At 38.0% G+C, this 14453-nt stretch overlaps 1 protein-coding gene across 1 annotated transcript in view; it reads right to left on the bottom strand.

The window, feature by feature from the left end:
* Positions 1 to 4174: 4174 nt before the first annotated feature.
* LOC124616297 (putative ferric-chelate reductase 1 homolog) overlaps positions 4175 to 14453 on the bottom strand; it is a 352043-nt gene continuing 341764 nt past the window's right edge. The window contains exon 12 of the mRNA XM_047144600.1: positions 4175 to 4798. Coding sequence (XP_047000556.1) covers positions 4658 to 4798 — 141 coding nt within the window. The 3' untranslated portion in view covers positions 4175 to 4657. The remainder of the gene's footprint in view (positions 4799 to 14453) is intronic.

Consider the following 14453-nt stretch of genomic DNA (forward strand, 5'->3'; position numbering starts at 1 on the left):
TTGTGATGTGTCTTTTCTGAGGCAAATCTTCCTTAACCGCTCTGCATACATTTTGCTTATAGCTTAATGTTTTTTTCCAATTTTTATTCTGCTAGTAAGGAAGGATACATTACAATTTCCTATGTTAGTCATATAATTATAAACAATGGTTGCCCATGTCTCTGTATATTTAATCCTTAATGGACATAATCATAAATAATACCACCGTCTTGCAAACCAACAATTCTGTCCAAAGGGCCGATATTATGGACAAGAATATTGTCCATACACTCTTAAAATAACGTAATTTGGTCCAGAATGGTGTCCATTATTTCAAAAAATTACATTTAAAATGCCATGCCAGCAACTATAAACGTTTCAGCTACTTCCCAACTGAAAGTACTGGATGGAATAACAACAATATGAAAAGGACAGATTGCTACTCACCATATAGATGAGGCATTCCGTCACAGACTGGCATTATGAAAAAGGCTGGCTTTCAGACAGAGCACTCCTTACAAAGTACAAACAACACACCTCACACACGCATGGCCATGATCTCTGTGCCCTGGGTCCCAACTACGACTGCTGCTGACATGAGGAGACACCTGCTGGGGTAGGAGGAAGGGAGAAGGTGGCGGCATAGTGATGAGATGGGGCAGGTATAGCACAGTAGGTTTGGGGCAGATGCTAGCACTGCCAGCTGTGCTGTGGGGAGGGGGAGGGGGGGGGGGCACAGAAGTAGGAAAGGAGTAAGAAGGACTGGCAGGTGCATTGGCAGTATAGGAGCCTTGTGTAGTGCTGGAGTCGAAGCAGGGAAGGCGATTGAAGGTACAGGTCAGGGACTAGCGGGAAGGCAGTGGGGTTAGGGGAATGAAGGCTATGTTGTGCAGCAAGTTTTCACTTTCACAGATCATAAAAATTGGTGTTGCTAAGAAGAACCCAAACAATGCAGGCTGTAAAACAATCATTAAAGAGAAGCAAATTATGTTTGGTTGCATGTTTAACAACTGAGTGGTCCATCTCTCTCTGTCACAGGTTGGCCGAGAGCATTCATGCAAATAGACAGCTTGTTACTTGTGAGATGCACGTAGTAAGCAGCACAGTGGTTGTAGCTTAGGCGGCAGATCACATGGCTTCTTTCACACATGGCCCTGTATGAGGTAGCAGATGTCTGACATGACTGGAGTAGTTGATAGCGGGAGGATGTGTGGGACATCTCTTGCATTAGGTCTATTGCAGGGATACAAGCCATAAGTCAAAGAGTTGGAATAATGATGAACAAGGACACTAAGTTTGTTGGCAGTGAAATACCATTGTAGGAGAGATGGGGAGGACAGTCCTCATTTCATGACATGATTAAAGATAGTCTTAACTCTCTAGTGGAGAACATGATTCACTTGCTCCTGTCCTAGTTGGGAGTCTTGGAGATAGTCAGTATTTAAAATTCTTTAAAATTCTTCTGTTTTGCAATCCCAAATTCCTGCATTCCATTTTCCACATTCAAACTCTTGCCCTCCAGAACTAGAGCAGCATGCCACCTCAAAAAACCTCTCCACTCTGTTCACCTCATACTCCCACCTTGGATTAGCACTATCCACCATCTCTGCAAGAGCCTCCAACAAATTGTCCCCACATCCCCTCAAAATCACCAAACCCTACCTCACAGACCAGCTACATTTATAACCCCTATAAGAATGCAGAACCTGAACAGACCCACAGCATAATCCTGAACGTATCCTCCAAAATTCTCAGCCCCACAAAAGTATTAGTTCTTTCCAAAAGCTTTAAGTTTTGTGCCACTCCCAAATTAAATTATGTTGGCCTTGTTGACCTTCTCTCCATCTCCCAGTAGACACTGCCTCGCCACCAATCCAACCACTTGGACTCAATCTGAAACCAATATTTAACTCTGGCAAACTGTTTATTCCTCCATTCAACCATGATCCATCCCTACTGGACCCAGACCAACTACTGACTTTCCAGAATTGTCTCAACTCGAACCTCGTGTCACTATCATCCTTCAGCATGGAAATCTACCTTACAGCTGCAGAAGGAACTGCAACCCACCACCTAAAAACTGGTCCCAACTTTATAATCCCACCTGCTGACAAAGGCTCCACCACTGGTTATGAAATGCAGGGGTTACTTGGTGGAAGGACTCCACCAGCTGTCAGGTGTAACCACCTACACACCCTGATGCTTTTCCAGAAATCCAGCCTATTACCTGTAACCTGGCTTCCTGTATAAACAACATCAACCATTTCCTCCACAGACTCTTCACAGTTCGTGTTCCGTTACCAACTGGTGTCCTGCTTGCCACTGCTGATGCCACCTCCTTCTACACTAAAATTCCTAATGCCCATGGCCTTATGGCCTTGCCATTATTGAACATTGCCATTATTTCCCTGTGCCAAGTGATTCCAAACCTACAACCCCCCCTACAAAAATAAATAAATAAATAAAATAAACACACACACAGCAGCGCCACATGGTTGTCAAACCCCATATAATATGCATGACAGTGGTTTCAGCTTGTAGATCCCACCCACCAACTCGCCAGTCAGGTGCTAAAGTAATAGAGAGAGAGGATGACAGAAGTCTTTCTCCAGCTCACTAGAAGTGAAATTCATTAGAGATGGTTTTGGGAGAAGAGCAAGATCGCTTTGTTATTTGGGGCAAAACTGTTCCAGGCAGGGTTCTATGTTGGTTCTATTTCTTGGGGTTGTGATTGGATGGTGAAGTGCTATATCCTCTTGAGGTGATATTTAACTAAGGCATTATGATTGAATTCAATGTGGAGGGCTGAAGGTTAATGTCTTTAACAAAATGGATGCCTCTTGTGCAGAGAGGTAGTTTGAAGATTGATTCTAAACCTAACTGGAATAAGTACTTCGAGGTGTTCAGATGTGATTGTAGCTTTTGTGCTTAGGCAGAAGATGTGTTGAGAGTGTAAGGTTAAGTGAGGAGACAGACCAAACTGTATTTTCCATCCAAGAAAGAGGGTGGGTGGGTAGGGGGGAGGGGGGGGGGGGGGAGGAGTAGTATCCTCATGCGCGTGAGGGATTTTGTTAAAATTTACAGCTGGCTTCTATGAAAGTGATGGTGGCTGTATTCACAGACCCACTGGCTGAAATGTGGAGGATTTGCTACAGCTGTGTATAAAGCTAACAGCAGTTGTATGTTCCAGAAGTTGTTCAGGTCTTATCAGTACTTCATACCCATGTCAGAATAACAAAGTGACTGACGATCAGTTGCTTACAAAAACAGCTACCACAGGAACACACCAGAGAGTGAGCTTGGTCACACCTGCTGTTTTGTTGTCAGTTGTCATACTGCTCTGTGGGCAATGATTATGGTTGACAATTTAACTGTTATGACTTGTTTTCACAATGTTTTATTATAGTGCACAAAACAATGTCTGCAGCTAATAGTGAAAGTGATAAGGTTATTACAGTTCTGCATAGAAAAATCCAGTGTTGTCAGTTAACAGAGAATATGCAAAGGAAATTCATGTTTAACTTAACAACTGCTGCTGCAGCTATCATATTATGCTTGCAGTAACAGTGAACTGCCAGTATCAATCATTTTGTTTGTATTATGATCCAGTTACATGCTATTAATCTTTTTTCTTGTTTGTGAAATTTCTAACTTCATACCGAATCCCACTTACCTATTTGAGAAATATGTAAAACAAAGGGCATAAGGCACAACTGCAAAGAAACTGGAAAACACATTAGATTAATATTTGACACAAACTGTCCTGTAAATACTCCAAAGTGTGGATCTTTCTACATACTGCACCACTTACAGTTTAACACACAGTAATCTGCTGTCCTTGCTAGTTTTCGTCCGTTTACCTAATTTTCTTATACTATACCTAATGTGTTCGCCTGTAGGTAGTCTCGTTTGGCAGTAAGATAGCTAATTCAGCATATTAGGCTTGTTAACAACAGGGGTAAAACTGTATATATAATATTTGCTGATATTGTCACCAGATTTTGATTGAATATCTGCACTATTAACATATTTACGACTGTCTATTTGCTTGTGATGCTGTTTTGAATTTTGTGCCAACTATGTGGTTCAAAATGGCATGTTATCGTTCAGGTACTGCTGAATGATTCTTAATTAAGAAGGTTACAAAGATAACCAAACACAAGGAACGTTCTAAAAAATGTGATGAGACTTTATTCATTCTGATATCATAAGCAATGATTTGACATGAATATTCACAAATGTTGTAACAAATTGAATGACCTTAACTTGTTTGCAGCAAATCTTTGAAACTGTCAACAAATATTACATTCCAACTACAATTACTGTACAAAAATGTCATGAAGAGGAAATATCTTACTGTAAACAAAACACAACAAATTATTCTCAGATTACCAGCATTAAATCACCTGATTTGTGGTCACAAATGGTATTAATAAGTCACTGACAATTTCAATAGTGTGATGGTCATTAAAAATTGCAGATGTAATCTGATCACAAAATAAATGAAATGTCAACACCACCATTTATATAAATATGGACATTGGTGAAACTGACACACACACACACACACACACACACACACACACACACACACAAAATACTTTCATAATTAGTAAATGTCTTCTGAATACTGAACAGTCTACACAGTTCTCACAATAGCTTTTATGGAAGTTATCTTTCAAGCATCTTTGAGCCATCTCGAGAAAGTCTCATAGCTTTCTTCAATTGGTGCAAGAGCAACTATTACAATAATTGCTACAGCAAGTCCAAGTATGATCACGATATAAATTCCAAGGAGCACTTTCCTCAAACATGTAAACTGTAAAGCAAGAAAACTGAATTAATATATGTTACAATTGAAAATGAGGTAAATTTGCTACAATAACAACAAATTTTCTTAAAATCTGTATGGTTTTCCACCACAGCTACAACTAAAATAAACACACAAAAATAACTACAGAAAAACTGTACTGAAATTTTACATGTTCTGCAGATTATTAAATATAAGCAGGTCAAACATTAATAGCAATAGGAACCCAACAACTTATGTACAATAGAGGATTTAAACACACAAACACTTTTTTAACAATTAATAAAATTCTAACTTTTATCAACACTGGAATAGGATAAATTTAATACCACTGGGCATCAAGACAGTTATTCGCTGTATACAAAGATGGGTGACAAATGAGCACAGGTTTGTTTGACTTGCAGGAAAGAGTCACCTAGACTTTGTGAGCTTCATTGTTTCAGTTGAACACGTGAAGACCTCAGCTTACATGAGCAATCTGACAATATAGAGCTCCCTGAGATCATGCAACCATTCAAGTTATTGAATGTTTAGCAATGCGATGCAGCTATTCTGACCTAAATAAGCAGCACAGCTGTGTAGGCTATGTTCACAGTGTACTTAGAATGGTCACCAGCTCAGCAGACAGCTTTGTTATAGTGCATCCCCTCTCTTCCACCAGTTTTTGGTGGGATCACTGTGGTGATGTTAGGTTAGAATCTGTTCAATCTAAGAGCTCAGAATCTATTTTAACCTCCTTAAGGGGTGGGGGACGATGATGAAATTTACCAAAATGTCAATTTTCAATTTATTTTTTATTTGTTAGTACAACTCATGGACAATAAGTTTCCAAAGTTTCAATGTTTAAATCGCATCCGAAGTGCCTGGAAAATGAATTAAAAGTGTGACGTGGCCTTCCTGCCATGCCCACATTTTGAAGCAGCACTTCAATACTAGCTGAGTGAACAACGATTCGTGTATTACTTTCAACCAAACTTGGGCAGGATATACCTAAAAGGCCATGATACATACTCTTTGGTTTTGTAGATCATCTTTGACTGTTCCGTATCATAAATGTTTCTCTAAATTCACTCCTATGGAAATGATGCCCTAAGAACACATTTGCATCTGCTACAGTTGCCATAATTACAACTTATGATGCAGTTACTGTATTTAACAATGGGAACATTGGGAAGATGAAGTTGTTACAAAGAATGGGCTTCAAGATAGGAAATTTTACTCAAGACATCCTGAGAAAAATAGTTTTACAGTGCATCTCTGCAGCTGAAAAGTCAGTTTAAGACCTGGTAAAGGAAAGAAGACAGAAAACAAGAAACCAGGAAAGAAGCCTTGAAGGGAAAGGTGACCCAGAGTACAAATGTGGTGCCTTCTGAAGAAGTGACTTAAGGAAACAAATTAGGTTGAACTTGAAATTGTGTTTCCTGAAATTTTTGTTTTTTAAAGTTTATGTACCTTTTTCTCAGATTCTATGAATGTTAGAATTATGAAATTTTGTACACATATTTAAATGATTGGAATTTTGCATGAATTTAAAATTGTACTTGTGGAATTATAATTAAAAAAATTATGAAAATTCTCCTATTTGACCTATTCCAAAAACCTCATGAGAGAAGCTTACAACATATAAAGAGATGAAACAGAGAATTTTTTGTAGAAATCTCTTGAATACTTTCTAAGAAAAAGGAACATTATTATTTTTTGAAAATAAAACTTCAAATTTCATTCAAAAAAAGTAAATGTGTTGTTTTCATGTAAAGTGTGGTACAAAATTTCATTGCCATATATCCAAAACTTCGGATTTGGTGCATTTTTGAAATAGTGTGTGTTATTCATGAACGTCCTCCTATTCCTTTAGTTATTGGAATAACGAGACAAGTTTTATGAATACACGGGATGATGAGAGAAATTTTCTGTTACATGGTTGAGATGATGTGTGGTGACTAAAGAACAAGTCTACAAACATTGCACAATTTTAAATACATTCTGAAAACACACACATGTCAATTAACCTTCAATGATTGTCATTCAGCATGTGTGTGACAGACATGCATAACTTTTACAATAAGACACACTTATCATGAAAAGCTACTAACAAGTTAAAGCACATACCTGTACTCAAGATATGCAAATGCTTTGTATAATGGAATCACCACCCTACTCGCATAAAAACACCAATAAGCAGCGTAACAGTTCACAGAAAGCTGAAGTTGTCACCTACATATGAAAATAAAAGTTACTACAGTAACTTTAAGCATTACATATGGCACCCTTCCAACTTGGCCGTATTTTTTGTGTTATAAATTATGTCTTACACTTCCGATAAAGATGTTGTGGTTTTCGATGAAGCTGCAATTTCGGTCCACAGATTCCAAGCTACATCCCCATTATGATAATTTTCGTCCTCAGAATATCACAAACTACTATTTTCGTGGGCTTAACTCGTCTTTTTCTTACAGTGTAAATATCATGTGAAAGAATGTTGGCCAATTCAGTCAAAGAAAACAGACTTATTTTAATTTCACCAGTTGCCATCCAAAATCTGTACATTCAGGCAAAGAGATCACATGCACTATGACAGCACAAGCACACTCATACTGATTTGAAAAGATCAGCTGTCCACTGTCAGCAGTGAACAACCAATGTCTGTGTCACTGACTGCAAACTGTCTGCAGCACTTGCGTGAATGTGCCAGCTGCTATCAAATACATGTCACCCAATTTTAATAAATCTATTCTGTGAAGAGATTTGATTTTTGCACATACACCATATCAAATTAAGTAAACCATTGTATGAAACTTTAAAGAGTTCGCAGAGGTAAAAATGCATTGTGTGGACTTAGTGTATTGTTCATTTTGGGTCCTACACTGCTGCAATATGAAATGTTGCTAACCTAACAATTTTTTTTTTAAGTAGAGAGCAGAGCAATATATATCTTCACTCTCAAGATATTGGTTTTTATACAGTGTTAACATTAATAAAATTGACAAACTGCATGGACTGGTTCCTAAGTGAAACAGAGGAGAAAGTCCTATCAGCATCCATTTGGAAATGCATTTGCCATGGCAGGTGGCACTGACAAATGAAAGTTCCTCTGACCATGGCAGTGCATTCTTTGTGCGTTGAAGGCTGTGTGATTGACTCAGCATACTGTAAGCAATAGATTAGTCCAGTATTCGTATCGGGAACAATCCGAGATGGTGTTTGTGTATAGCCAAGGAGATGGAAATGGTCGAGAGGCAGAACCCAATCCCCCAAATCAGCAGATGTATGCACGTTCTGCTGCCTCCTTGAGTGTTTGTCCATATGAAAGGATCCACAGTCATACTATCACCCAAAACAGGCTTGAAATTTTGTGTGATGTGGTTGGTGTCTTTGAGGGTATTTGTTTTGGTATAGCCATGCTGCCTCTACTATTTCCATCTGTAACCTGAAACTTTAAATGCATTTTTCTCAAAACTGTGTTTTTCTAATTGGTGGGAAATGCACCTCGAGGATGGTACATACAACTTTGATCATAACTCAATGCTAGCATTCCAAATTGAATTCTCCTTTTGTAACTTAAAACGCAAACTGCATCCATTTTGTGCAAAAATGTCAAACCAACCGATTGTGTCCGCTTTGATTGAGTCAGTCGTGCTGTAGCCATTAGTTAACCGACTCTCATAACTGCAATGAATTTGTGTAAATACTTACTCTAAAGTTCACCATCTTTATTGGAATGTAAACAAACAAATATTAGGATTTCTCAAATTTTCCAAGCAAAATGGCAGTTATGATATTTGAAGTGTTTAACACAATTCTGCTGAAAACATTGGTAACTTCTGACTCTGCTTAATCTTTAAGTACTCTGCATTTTCATGTTAAACATTGTTTCCGTAACTGGAGTTATATGTTCATGTGATCTAAGCCAGTGAAACTATTTTTCTACACACAAATTTGAATCGAATACGAGCCTTACTCATTAATTAACCATTCACTTATGCAAGACTTTCATTGTAACTCATAAGAAATGGGCACTTCATAAGAAGTAGGCAATCAACAATACACCTACTAAATTTTGTTTATTGTTAGTTTACATAAGGTACATGGCTGAAACCACACCGAGGTAATGTTGAAGCAGCTTTCAATTAAATCTGTTCTGTATAAGTTTTTGCCACAGTGTTATAATAAATAGGAAAGATTTATCTATGGTGCGTTGTCTGCATCATTTGTAATTAGTATGCCATACCAATGCCCTGATAATTTGATTTGAACCACAGACATGTTTTAATGAAATAGCTATCACAACTTGCCAAGTTGCACTACCCTCAAAATGAGCTGTAAATTATCAGTTAAGTAATGAAATGAAATGCCTGGTCCATTTCATAGTTCATGTGTAATGTAATAAGTGAGTGAGAATTATTATTAGTAAGGGTAAGTGAGACTGTTGGTGTAAGATTTATAGTATCATCAGGAAGCCAGTGTTTAAAGTACTGACAGCCATTTGGGGATACCAGTTTTAATCATCAGTAAGGACACAAGAACCATTAATGGAAATTAAGGATGGAGCAATACATCCAATAAGGGAAAGCCAATAACTAGTGTATAGCAGATCAATGTGCGGGGCACAGAAAAACAACTGAAAACAGTATTCACACTAGCTTTTGAACACAAACTCTTTCTAATGAAAGTAAATACCTTCCAGCACACAGACAAAAATACACACTGCTGTGTGCATGGCAAGACTAATTATTGATACTAGATTATCAATAGCAGTTGCCTGAGCTGATTGAGATGTGGAGTGGGTAGGAAAGATCTTTGAACAGATGACTTGTGAAGAAGCAAGCTGGGATATTTTTAATTCCACTCTTGTTTTGCTATCTTCCTCCTTAAAATTCATTTTTTCAAATCTGACTAATTACCATTGACATACGTGAGTATAATCTGCATTTTCATAAAAGCGAAAGGTTGGCGGTCAGTTTTAAATAATATAACTTCTGATCTAATTTTGTGCTTAGTTTCATGTATGTAATTGATTTTCTAATTTATTTGGACTATTCCTAGTTAGTATCTTTTGTTATAGGATGAAATCAGTAACTGTTTCATAACTTAAATTCTATTGTTGACTTATAAACAAATATAAATTCTGTACCAATTATAAACATATTTGGAAGACGAAACACTGGCATTCTTTAAGTATTTATTTGGCTCTATTTGAAAACTTGTTAACAAAGCCAGCCCTTAATTCCAAAGTAATTACCAGTTTTGTCAAAAGTATTGTTCGTATAAGTATTTCTTTTAATTTCATCATTTAAACAAATAATTCAGCTTAACCATTGTAGTAGAAGAAACCGTTAAAAAGAAAGAATTTTTCATGTATTCAGTTAATTGAATGAGGTATGCTTTAATTGTAATTTCTGTAACTTTAACATCAAACAATGTATAGTTTCAGTGCCTAGTATTATGAGGATATATAAAGGCCCGATTTTTGGTGCCGAGACAGTCAGTCCACAGCCGATTTTCAGAAGAGAAACTTGTGCTTGTTAGGTCAACAACAATGCATCAACTTAACTGTGAAATAAGTGTGTTAAAACAATGATAGTGTGTGTTCAATATGTACATATTATTCTGCAAGAACTGTAAACTGTGTGGTTAGATTTTTACTGCTCATAGATATTCAACAGTAAACTATCGTAGCAATATGTTTATGTTTGCTTGCAACCTATTAATGAGGCTTATCAAAGTTAACCAATAGTATTTGGGGGGGGGGGGGGGGGGTTGTGAACTGTAAAGAACTGTTAAATGCAAATGTGCACCTGTCAGCTACATCATTTAAAATAGCCAGTGTTGAACTTCCAACCCCTATTAGCATCTATGTATGACCATGCCAACTACTTTACACAATTCTGTACTGTGTCACCCCTCTTATTATTTTAATGAAATCTGCACTATAAATCTGAATAGTTTTTAGTTTATCCTGTCGTGGTGGTGTAATAAATAAAACACACACAGGACAGAACTTAAGTTTTGTTGATAGATGACTAGAGCTATTGTCACAATCCACATCACCATCCCAAAATCTATGATAAGCAGTATTTGTTCAACACTACCCTCCAAAATTCATGATAAAACAAAAGAAGGTTATACTGATCTGAAGTAATAACTTCCTCCAACATAGAATGAAGTAAAGACAAAACTGAAGAACTTGGAAAATAGGACACCAGAGTCTGTTGACCATGTAGATATGACAAAAGGCGACTGCGATACCATGCTTGCTCTGGCTGTGTGGATTACTGATGATCATTTGATGGACTAAGAACATAATCTTTTAAGACTTAACAGATTAACTATACTTTGCCTCAGGAAATGAAGAAACAGGTATCACTTGCTGCATTCCATTAAATTAGTAGAAAAATAATTTGCAGACGTTAAGGAAGGTAGTCAACTCACTATTAGAAGATTAGTGAATATATCCTCCATGACTCACTGTTATAGACCTAACTATAATGATAATGGGGAAGCCTGGGAATTTTGAAAGAACTCTGTTCACATGAGAAATACATTCCACAGTGTCACAAAGTAAAATATGTGGAAATTCTTCTGAGGTGTGGAAGTACAAAGCTTCCTCATTAAAAATGAAAAGATTTTACGGCAAACAATGGAAACTCCAGGTAGGAACATCAATAATGCAGGAAGAAACAGATTGCTACTTACTGTAAAGAAGAGACATGTAGTTGCAGACTGGCAGACAAATGTAGCTTTTGGCCACAGCCATCATCAGTAAAGAGGACACACATGCGCACATGGTTGGACACAAGTGAACACAGATGGACACAAGTGAACACGGACGAGCACATGCGCGCAACCACCAAACTCCAGCATCTCAGACCAGCATTCCGGCCTGAGATGCTAGAGAAGGCAGTTGCTGATGAAGGCTGTGGCCAAAAGCTACATGCAAGTCTATTTTAATCATGCTTGTCTGCAATTTGATGTGTCTTCTTTGCATTAAGTAGCTATCTGTCTTTTCCTACACTGTTAAGATTTTATAACAAATGTTACAGTTGCATTTTGGTGGTGGATGGATGATCCAAGCAATTTGAAAAATGTAAGAGTTCATTATGGAAGTACTTTATGACTACTACTATTTATTGTAGTCAAAGATCAAAATGATTAAAACAAGTAATGAAAGTTATGGTAAATTCTGGTATTTATAGATGTTATAATGTTATGGGAGGAATCTGAAATAGCAGTGCAGGAGAAACTTACTACTTTGACTAACCAGTTAAAATAATTCACATGCTGGCTGAGCAGATATTCACAAAACTTTGGCACATGCACCACTTAACCAATACACCTTATAGTACACATGTTTATTGTTCACAAGGATATTGGCAATTTTAGACAGTGTGTAAAGGAACAGCAGCAACCACATACATTTGTCTATTGTTGACAAAGGCCAGTGGCCGAAAGCTTTAATTGTGAAAGTCTTTCTGTTGTTCCTATCTGCGACTCAGCATCTCCACTATATGGTGAGTAGCAACTTTCCTTCTCATAATATTGTTGAAGATATAAGATTGATGAACTACGTTAGATATAGAGGCCTTTAGCAATTTGATTGTAAAAACAGTTATAAATAAATTGTCTCATTTCTATGAACATTATTACTAAAATGACAAATTACTGAAGGATGAAATATGAGTAAAACAGGATCAAACAGTGATAATTCTGAATGGACGCTAGTGGGAGAGGATAGAATTCAAATCTCTATCCAGCTATTCAGATTCAGTTTTTTTAGTTTACCTCTATTGTTCAGGATGAGTGAGAGGATGGTTAGTTTGGAAAGTGAATGGCCAATTTTGTTCTCCTACCTTATCTGATCCAAATGAGCTTCTGCACACCTGCTTCCATACTTTGTAAACCACTGTGAAATACTTAGCACATACTACTTCCCATTGCACCACATAATAATTTTCGGTTCTACTCCACTAACATAGGAGTGAGGGAAGACTGAGTGGTTAAATGCCTCTGTTTATGCTGGCTTAGCAGTCTCTTTGACAGCAGTACAAGGTCTGTTAGAGAAGTATTCGACCATTGGAGGAGGAAGAAGAAGAAGACCCACCTGGAGTGTTGGACACCTAATCACCCTAAAAGTAGTTCCCTTGGGACTCCCTACATGTTGCACACACTTTTCCCAGTGGTGCCACCATTATTGGGGCGTTTAGCTTGGCTGTTGTCGCTGCCATAATACGCTTTCTTGTGAAATCGATATCCTTTCAATAGCCTCTCGAGTTTGGTGAACAGCCAGAAGTTGCAGGGGGGCCATATTAGGAATGTAAGGAGCCCGTTTTAAGCACAGGAATCTGGTTTTTCACCAAAACAGTCTGAATCAATTGCAATGAATGTGCTGGAGCATTGTCATGATGAATGTGCCTATTTCCTGTTGACTGCAAGTATGATCTCTTGCACTGAACAGCATCACATCCTGCAGTGCTTTCTCTTGGTGTGCCACACTGTGGGAGTCAAAGAAAGCAGTCAGCATCCCTCTGACATTGCTGCACACTTGGTGAGTCTTCTTTGGGCTTGGTGACAAGGGATGCTTCCACTGTGACAACTGGGATTTGGTTTCCAGATCATACATTCACTCCCAGGACTCATCACCAGGGATTATGGTGTTCACAGAGTTGGGTTCACTGTTTCTGGAGTCCAGCATGTCCAGTGAGACATGAACACAAAGTTGCTTCTCCTCCATCACCAGCAGCTTTGGCACAAGTTTTACTGACACTCTTCATGGCCAAATCTTCCATCAGAATGGACTGTGCCAAAAAAAGGGCTGATGCTTACTTCTGCAATTTCTCTGATAGTTACTTGATGGTCTCACATCACTAGTGTTCAATTTAGCAATGATCTGGCCATTTCGGCATGTTGATGGTCAATTGGAGCAGGGCTTGTTCTCCACCGATGTGCAGTCATCTTTAAAACCATTTTACCACTCATTAATCTGTGTGATGCCCATAGTATCATCACCTAAAGCTGTCAATCTCCCAAATGGTTTCCACCTGGCTGTCACCCAGTTTCTGCCAACATTTGATGCAGTAGCACTACTCCAGTCATTCCATCATTTCCCTTGCAACGAAAAACTGACACTAGCAGTACCTCACAAAACAGCTGCTTGCCAGCAGCTGATGCCATCTACAGACAGGAAAAAAATTATGAATGTGCATGAAGGTTCAAGGTTGGCTCATGCAAGCAGGCTAGATTCAAATCCATCAGGTGTTCACAGAAAGTGAGCCTGGTAGTTTACTACTACACCTAGTATACAGGGTTTTTAATTACATCATTAGATTCTTCATTTAATATTGTTCTTGAAATTTTATAAGTAGACTTTTGTGGGATAACTGATGCTTATTTTCATATATTTGCCTGAACTGGACTTCCAGCATTTCTGTGACTGTCCAGTGGGTCATACAAACTTATGAGCAAGTGCATTGTCCTCCTTTGTATACAACTGGTATGCCCTTTAGAACTACACTGGTAATGATTAAAATTGCAAAACCAGGAATGGTAGCAAATAAAAAAATTAATTCACTTGCTTCCACAGTTTAGTAGGAAGAATAGATAATTAAATTTGTAGGAGATTTGGGGGTATACAGGAAGCAGAATTGAGCACACAGAGCTGGCTTCTGCG

The sequence above is a fragment of the Schistocerca americana genome, chromosome 5, assembly GCF_021461395.2.
Source record: "Schistocerca americana isolate TAMUIC-IGC-003095 chromosome 5, iqSchAmer2.1, whole genome shotgun sequence".
Classification (NCBI taxonomy): Eukaryota; Metazoa; Arthropoda; class Insecta; order Orthoptera; family Acrididae; genus Schistocerca; species Schistocerca americana.